The 9019-nt window shown below is 42.4% G+C and overlaps 1 protein-coding gene across 1 annotated transcript; it reads right to left on the minus strand.

Moving 5' to 3' along the window:
- Positions 1-3673: 3673 nt before the first annotated feature.
- LOC134485067 (sperm motility kinase Y-like) lies at positions 3674-8743 on the minus strand. The gene is made up of 3 exons (XM_063280871.1): positions 8717-8743; positions 5528-7120; positions 3674-4821 (listed from the first exon to the last, which is right to left on the minus strand). Exon 2 carries the CDS (start codon positions 6891-6893, stop codon positions 5571-5573), a length of 1323 nt encoding a protein of 440 aa, XP_063136941.1. The 5' UTR covers positions 6894-7120; positions 8717-8743; the 3' UTR covers positions 3674-4821; positions 5528-5570.
- Between the last annotated feature and the right edge of the window lie 276 nt (positions 8744-9019).

Raw genomic sequence — 9019 nt, forward strand, 5'->3', positions numbered from 1 at the left:
TGCCTCTGTGTGTCCTGAGTTCACCAGGCAGGTCTCTTGCAGCAGAAAAGTTGGTCTTACCTGTGGTCCCGAGGCTCAAGTTTGCTCGTGGGGTGCTGCCTATGAGCTCTACGCAGCGGCAGCAACCAGTGACGGTGCCTTTTTTCTTTTCTCCCTACACCCTTCTGGTGGCTCAGGTTGGACAACTAGGTGCCCATGACCAACTCCTCATTGTGGATGAATTTAGTCTGGTTGGACTTTCTCAGGAAAGGTATGACTAATTGGTCACTTAAACGCGTCAACTAATTGGTTAGTTTTAGTGTATTGAAGTGATAGTTTGCATTTAATTTTGAAATTTGAATTCAAAAAGAAGTGATGTAAAAGCTCTTTGTGAAGGTAAAAGCTTACCTTCACTATAACCCTATTTCTTTGAGCACATGAATCTCATTTAGGGTTCACTCATAAGAATGTATATTAGTATAGAACATTTTATTAAATAATTATATAAATATGTACACATATACTTAGAGCTTCTAAAATCTTTAAATATCTTAATGTTAATGTTATAGAATAGAATATATTTACCTGTTTTATAATTAATTATCATAAGTGATGTGGACAGGACATAATCTTCTGAAAGTCTGGTTTATTTCCCCAAACAGCAACCAGGCTGAGGAACCTAAGCACAAGTATTCTGAACATAGACTCCTCTATGACAGTGAGCGCTGTTTCTTTATATTTTCTTCCTAGGGCAGCAGAACTCATGACTACAACCAGTTCCATGGTTACACTGGAAGTTGCAAATCAAGGCATCCTCTCTCACTGCCTGTCCACCTGTCTTACCCAGCCATTGTCCTCCATGGTGCAGAGAGGTAAGACCTAGTGACTCAAGCCAGGTTAGCCAACATATAGTAATCCTGTATTGAGATATGGCTCCTCCTAAAAGTTATCAAAATCTGGGGCTGGAAAGATGGTTCAGTATTTTACAACACCAGTGTTAGCTCACAACTGCCTAAAACTCTAATTTCAGGGGATTTGAAACCTTCTCCTAAGTTCTTTGGACACCAGTCAAGCATTCATGTCTACACATGCTGGGCAAACACTCATACACATAAATTATTTTTATAAAGTGAGACCCTAAAAGTCCCATGTAGTAGCTCCTACCACAGCTCTTGCTCAGCTTTTCAAGGAAGAAGTTAGTTGAGACTGAGTTTATGATGCTGAGAAATACTTCTGGATCATGATACAGATCAGATCTGATGGTACGGTTTACTAGATATATTCACAGTCTGTTAGGTGCAGTATTGTGAATCCTCTTCTGACCCTGACTCAGCTTTTATTTTTACTTTTTATTTTTTCAGTTTTATTTTTATTACGCTACTCAAGTAAATTAATACTAAATTAATGAATCTGGGAAAATGAGAATTAGTTTAAATGAGTAAATAAGAAAATGTGAAATGTTTTTTATTGAAAGCATAGTGTCAAAATTATAGTTTTTAGCAGGGCATTTAAAATACATGCTTTTTAGAAAACCATTTATTTATTTCCTTTACAATCCTGTCTTCCCAGTAACCCACCATACAAATCTTCCCTCCATCACACTTTTCCTGAAATGGCAAAGCTTGTTTCAGGGTGTCAACTCCCATGAATGCTTTTTAAAAGATTGTAAAACAGATACCTGAGGAAAAAGTATGCCTTTTATGCAGTTTTAAGCATCTGATTGTTTACTTCTTTACATTTCACAAGAACAGACCCCTCTACCTAGACCTGAAGTTAGGAGCTAAATTTCAGGAGTGACAATGCAACAAACAGCATGCATCAGTGTATAGAAAAAATCTTTTTATTCCTTTGTAGACACAGGAACAGCTGGCTACTTGGCCAGTGAGCCATAAAGCAGTGTCAGGTCTGGTTATATAACCATTCCCCAGTTTTTGTTACCTCCTCTGTGAGGAAGAAACATGCATGAAATTTTGCTAATATCTCTGGTGAGTCCCTGAAGTAGTATAGCTTCCTCTTTCCTTTTCTCAGCCTCTTACCCCTTCCAAGGAAGCGCTTCAGGAAGTTTTACCTACTTGAGCTCCATTGAGTAGAGGCTGGCAAGGGTCTCTAGTGTGACAGTGATATGTGGATCCAGAGGTCCTCAGTGGAATCTAGCACATGCAGCCAGGAGAACCTGAACCATTCCTCCAAGTCAGTTGCCCCTGCTTCCACTCTGACCAAGAGTGGTCCTGGCCATTGGGAAACCCCAGCAGAGGTGCTGCCCACCACTGTCACTGTCTCCCAGCCCATATGAACAGACCTCCCTCCACCACCTCCTCTACCACAGGTCCACTACACCAGATATTGGTGGCATTTCAGTGGATTTGCCACTCCCCCCTCCTTCTGCAAACAAGGCAGCATCCCAGTCTGCACAGGTGGCTGGGAAAAAAGAGTGTGGAGCAGCAGTGGTGGTCTGAGATATAGAAGGACTGTCTGGACAAGGAAGCAGAGAGGAAGCACAGGGAGCAGGAGAGGAAAGGGCGACAGATGCACTCTCATTCCCTGAACTTGCTTCCTTCTCAACTTTGACCACACCGACCAAACCAGGAAAACCTTCCACACTGCAGAGGCCCCAAGAAACAGTCATTCTGGTGTTGTAGTCCCCGCAGCAGCCCCCCACTATTGAGCACAGGGATCTGCAGTTCATAACTATCAGTAAAGAGGAGTTGTCCTCTGGGGAGTCTGTCTCCAGACCCATAAAAATAAGATGTCAGGAAGAAGCTGGAGAAGCAACAGCAAATGCACCTTGTGCATATGCTAAGCAAGGAGATCCATGAGTTGCAAAACAAGGGGGATGGTAGTGCAGAGGCGACTGACTGCCTGTGGACGCTTATGCTGGAGTGGCAGTTCCAGAAGAGACTTCAGACTATATTTCTTGAGTTTCTCCCAGGTTCATTTCATAAAACTGTTCAAGAAGCACAACATTTGATGTTTCCATAGTAGAAATTTATAACAACAATATTTTTGCCCTTCTGGCCTTAGACAGTTCTACAGTGGTGTCTATGGTTAAGTGCCAGGCAGTGAGAACCCAGGAGTGACATTCAGAGGTACACAGGATGACCAGCAGGTGAGGTGCTCCTGGAGCCCAGTGTCCTGAGTGCAGGTCCTCAACCTTACAGCTGCCCACTCCAGCTGTGCCTGGGATGGAGCCAGTGCTACCAACCTAGGAAGCAGCTCAGGGAGTGTGCTTAGTATGTGCCCCATTGCTTCAGTGCATGACAAGGTTAATCTGCAGGAGTAGCAAGGATTTTAGTCAGCTCTCGTTCTGTATCTGAGGAAGAACATGTCTTTAAGAACATCAAGATGCTCACCTCTAGCACATATCAGCTTTATATATCAAAGATATCATAATAAAGCTGTTTAAAACATAAAAAGTTATAAGGTAGCTCAAGGGTAGGATTACTGACCCTGAGTATTATATCTAATTACACACACACACACACACACACACACACACACACACACACACAGACACACACACAGAAAGAGCTACAAAAGTTGGAAAAATAAACGAATCTTAAAAATATATAAATATATGTATAATTATTAAAATCTATATGAGAGTCAATGTTTATCACCCAGCATTGAGGAAGGGGCTTAGAGAAATGAATTATCCCCCTCCAACCTCAAAAAACATACGCACACACACAATCAATGACATGTGTAATTATACCAGGAAATACCCGTATTTTATAGAATGCCATAATCGAAAGTAAGAACCATCTTTTTTGTTAAGGGTTGCCAATACATTCTTTTTCCAAGGTGTGTGCAGCTGTGCCAGTCTTGTTCATTATGGGATGGAAGAGGCCCCTGACCTGTGAGCCTAGAGGTGAGCAGGGGATCTTTGCTCCATTCTGAGACTGAGAAAGGCAGGATGCCCACACAAGGGTCCATAGCAGGGAAGGTTTTCAAGCTATGGATAGTCCTGGAAAAGCCTATACCAGGCACACAGTTAGCAGTGATGTGTTTGCAGGGAGTCCAAGGAACCAGCTTTGTACTGATGCAGGTGGGCAAGCATTTATCATCCAACTCCCACTCTGACAGCAATGAGAGTATTGCTTAAGTTTTATTTCATAGATTTGATCCCTGACCAAAATACCAAAAACTCCACCCCAAAGACTGCACCCTTAATGATGTAGCAAATAGAATAGTGGATGCTAGGCCAGGAACCTTTGACTCTTCTAATACCATTGTGTATTTCCGAGCAAGGAAGGAGAGGTATCAATGGACAGCAGTCTGTTTTCCCACGAGTACTCTACCACTGAGTTAGTAGCCTTAGCCCTCCTCACCTCTAGAAAAAGGGTGTCACTAAGTTGTCCAAGCTGATCTTAAACTCATGATGTAGACCAGGCTAGCCTTGAAGTTCTGATCCCCCTACCTACTGTGTGTCTTGAGTGTCTGGTATTACAGGCCCGTTTCTCTATGGATTAGTAGCCCATGGAAGAGTCCATGATCCCATGACCCTCTAGTTCTCACCCTGTGGAGCTATTGGCCTAAGGGGGAGATGGAGTCCATCTGAAGGGATGGGTCAACAAGACAACTCTGTAGAGTGGGGAACTCATCATTCATATTGGGTCCCTGCTGGGAAGAGGAGAAATCAAGAGGAGGGAGGAGGCTTGGTGTTGGGGAATCCTCCTCTTCCTCCTCTTTCTCCTCCTCCTCCTCCTTCTGCTGCTAATGCTGCTGGTGCTATTGCTGTTTCTCCTGTTGGTGCTGTAGCTTCTGCTGGTGTCTTTTCATTGGCCATGTGTCTGAAATCACCTCCTGTTTATTCTCAGGACATGACAGAATTTCAAGATGGCACTGTGAGAGAAAAAAAGTCAATTTATTCTAAGCAAAAATCTTATGTGGTAGAATACTTGGAGCTTTTTGCCTTATTATTTTATTAAATCTTCTCTTCTACTTCTCAGTTAAGATTTTTGAAAGAAATCATTTAGAAATGTTACATATATATATATATATATGTAACAATATATATGAATTGCTAGGTCTTAGGAATGAAAAAATCAGTATGCAAAACAATATGCATGCATGCAGGATTCTGACCATCAACAATAACCCACAAACTAGGTTGTTGATACTTATTCAGTGACAAACCTTGTTATTAATTTTAAGGCTTACTGGAGTGGGATGTTACATTTGAAAACATAAGACTCTGTTCTGCAGCACTTGTGATTGATGACCACATGTGCTAGAACCAGTAGCCCATGGATGAGTCCATGAGCCCATGAATCTCTAGTCCTCACACTGTGGGAGCTATTGGCCTAAGGGGGAGCTGGAGTCCATCTGAAGGGATGGGTCAACAAGAAAACTCTGTAGAGTGGGGAATTCATATTGAGTCCCTGCTGGGAAGAGGAGAAATCAAGAAGAGGGAGAAGGCTTGGTGTTGGGGAAACCTCATAAAAGAACTTACAGAAGATACAAGGTAAGAATTGTGGGGAAAATGGAAACCAGAGACAGAGGAAGGACCAGCATAGAGCAAACTAGAAAGGACAAAGCACGAAGGTACCTGGGCTGTGCCTGCTGCTTGTTATCTGGACTCTCACTGTGGCTCATTTCTGGGGTGAGATTCTGTTCTGCCCCAGGCGAGGTTTCTTTCTCCTTGGCAAGCAGCAACAAAGCTTTATCAGGGCATTTGCTATATTCCTGGTCCACCCCTTAAAACCTCTGTGCCCGACCCTGCTGGAGATGGGCTTATCCTCTAATGGGGCTCTGTGGGAGAGTAGATTATCTTCTTTTATTTCCTTGTTGCTACTCTTCTCACTGAAGATGCTTGTTGTTTGAATGTATGGGACACTCATGGCACATTTGTGATAGTGGTCCTGTGTAGGTGTCATTGGTAGTGGCCTGTGACGACCAGCCACAGTGGACCTTCTTCCTCCTTTTGGATGAACCTTCTGGCCATAATGAGATACGTGACCTTGGGAGAATGACACCTGCAAGGTGCCTAGGACTGGCAGGCTTCCACTCCTCTTTCTTTGTAATCTAAAAGCAGCAGCAGGGTCAAGGCTAGGAAATGGGGCTGCAATGGGACTCACTTGCTGTGCCTGGGCTGTGCAGCCATACCCCGGGAGAGCCTGCTGTTGTAGGAAGCAATAAGTTGCCATTTCCTCATTATATTTTCTTTTTATTAGGGAGTATTTTATTACAGACGCTTGAAATCCCATGCATTTCATCGCACCCAAAATTTCAGGGTCTGGCCGGAGAGGAAGCAGTTCTTCACAACGAACTGTGAACCCCTTCCCGTGTTCTTTGAACCAGGCTTGTTTCATCACCTCGCTGGCTGTTGGTCTATACATTGGATTTACTGTTAGTAATTGACTAAGGAGGTTCTCCAGGTCTTCTGAAACCCCACAAGGGGCAGGATACACCCCTGCAACAACTTGTTTTTGTAATTCTTGGATGATCACAGAATCAAATTGGAGCTTTCCCACTACCATATAATACAAGACCACTCCTATTGTCCACATATCATTCTTCATCCCGTCATACAGAAGTCCAAGGAAGCGTTCCGGGGAACCAAAAGAATACGCACCGCAGTGGTGGTTTAGCATTTGTCCAGGTTGTGTTTTGGTGCTAAGCCCAAAGTCGATGACTTTGACCTTTTTGTTTTTATCAATCATTATATTGTCCACTTTCAGGTCTCGGTGAACAATCCCCTTTCCATGGCAGTAGCTCACTGCTGATAATATCTGTTCAAATATTTGCCGGGCCTCATCCTCCTCTATGTGCCCTGACTCTCTGATGTACTGGTAGAGTTGTTGTCCTTCCACCAGCTCCATTATGAGGTATATTCTAGTTTTCTTTTCAATGACTTGTAAGAGAGAAACAATGTTGGGGTGGTTGATCTTTCTCATTATGTTTTCTTCTGTCATGGCTGGCCGGAACCACTGCTTGTTCTTTTGGAGAACTTTGACCGACACTGGGGTTCCTGTGAGCTGGTGGTGGGCCAGGAGGACCTTGGCATACCTTCCTTTTCAAATAGTCTTCAGTACTTTATATTGGGAATGAAAGGTTCCCTCCTGAGAGATACTGGGATCGGGACTAGAAGGTGGTAACTCCTCCTCAGTCTCTGTAGGCATTTTATCAGTACTAATGCTACCTAAAAATAACAAAGAAATGGAATCAAATAATGAAAAAGATGGAGCAATTCAGGAACTAAAATTACACATGTGGAACCTAAAAGAAACAAATGAAACAAAAAGAAAAAATAATAACAAATAAAAGACTAGACTAGAAAAATGGAGTAAAATTATGAACAGGGGGAAATATGAAGAATCATAAGTAAAAGCCACCCAAATAATCATCCCCAAAAGAGAAAGCCAAGAGCACATAAATACTAAATGTAATGATGAAAATAAAAATCGTTATACTACAATAGGATTGGGCGGCCAAAGCTGATCAACACTGTGAATGGATTGTTTGAAGAAAAAGGTCAGATAAAAGAAATGAGAGGAGAAAGACTGAGTATAAGACAAAACAAACAAATGTAAAAAGCCAACACTTAAGGGAAAACTCCATTGAATTTCAGGACCTAGTGATCCACAAAAATCCACAACTCTCCAGAGCAAAATACTGAAAATTAAAATTAACCAACCACAAGGAATAAGGCAGTTAAATATCAGTGAACAGTAAACCTTAAACAAAGGCCGAAGAGTCAAGGTGTCACAAAGGGCAAATTTGTATCAAGTCTAAGCCAATGATTGCTTGTACTCAATAAATAGAGAAACAGAAATAATGTAAAAGGATGAAACTGCAGGACATTGAAAATGGAGATAGAGTGAATCATCCGACTGCAGAACCGTAAATAATCAAAGCAATAATATAGCATGTGAGAACATAAAAACCACCACCAAAATGAATCCAGCAATCCATAATAAATAAATAAATAAATAAATAAATAAATAAATAAATAAATAAATAAAACAAAACCACAATAAGGAAATAGTCAGTGGTCTTGAGAATATATGGCCTAATTCTATCTCTTAAACACATAGAAAAAACATCAATCCATAAATAAGCAGCCAGCAGTCTACGTAGGCCTTTAATCTGATAGTATGGGGTTGGCATATCAAATTCCTGGGAGCCACTGGAGACCCAAGACAGGTACTTGGGCAGCTGCAGGCCAGTGAGAGAGCCTGTCTTGAAAATGAGGTTGAGGACCTTCCTCAGTAACAGGAGCCGGGGTGACTTCTAACCTCTACACTCTTTTGCACTGAGGTGCAGGTAATATAGATACAAGGGGCAAAAGGGGATGGGCACGTGCGTGCACACACAAACACACACACACACACACACACACACACACACACAGGCACACACACAGACAAACGCCCAGATTCATACAAAACACAATCACGTAGGAACAGGCACACACATACTTACACACAAGTAAACCTGGAAAAATGCACATCACAGACACACACACACACACACACACAGGGACACACACACACACAAAAGAGGTGGTACACACATACAAACATACACACAAACAAACCTGTAAACTCACACACTCCTACATATACTGACAAACATACAAGCGAAAGTGTACACACACTCACACACAGGCAAATCTGTCAGCACACACTCTCTTACACACACTGATACATACACATATACACAGTACAGTAAAATCCAATACAACCACACACAGCTCACAAGATACAAACAAGTCGCAGAGGGCTCCACTCCACACCTCCTCTCAAAGCACTCAAAGAAATCCAGGCCTGGCAACAGCTTAACATCTGTTGGCTGGGACGCCTCACAGTCGCTCCTCATGAGGTCACAATAGGACCTGTCATGACATGTTTGGGAAGGGCTTCAAGGCTCTGGCTTCTGTGGGCTATGGAGAGATTTAAGGCTTTTAGAAATCAAAGCCTGTAAGATGTTTACCTCTCCTCAGTTCTCTGTTTTGAATGTTTTCTATGCCTCCTGCTTCAAAGTCGTCATGTCTACACTCAGGGTGTCACTTTTTCATTAAATTCTGAATGATTAGCCT

Source organism: Rattus norvegicus, chromosome 1 (assembly GCF_036323735.1).
Source record: "Rattus norvegicus strain BN/NHsdMcwi chromosome 1, GRCr8, whole genome shotgun sequence".
NCBI classification, from domain to species: domain Eukaryota; kingdom Metazoa; phylum Chordata; class Mammalia; order Rodentia; family Muridae; genus Rattus; species Rattus norvegicus.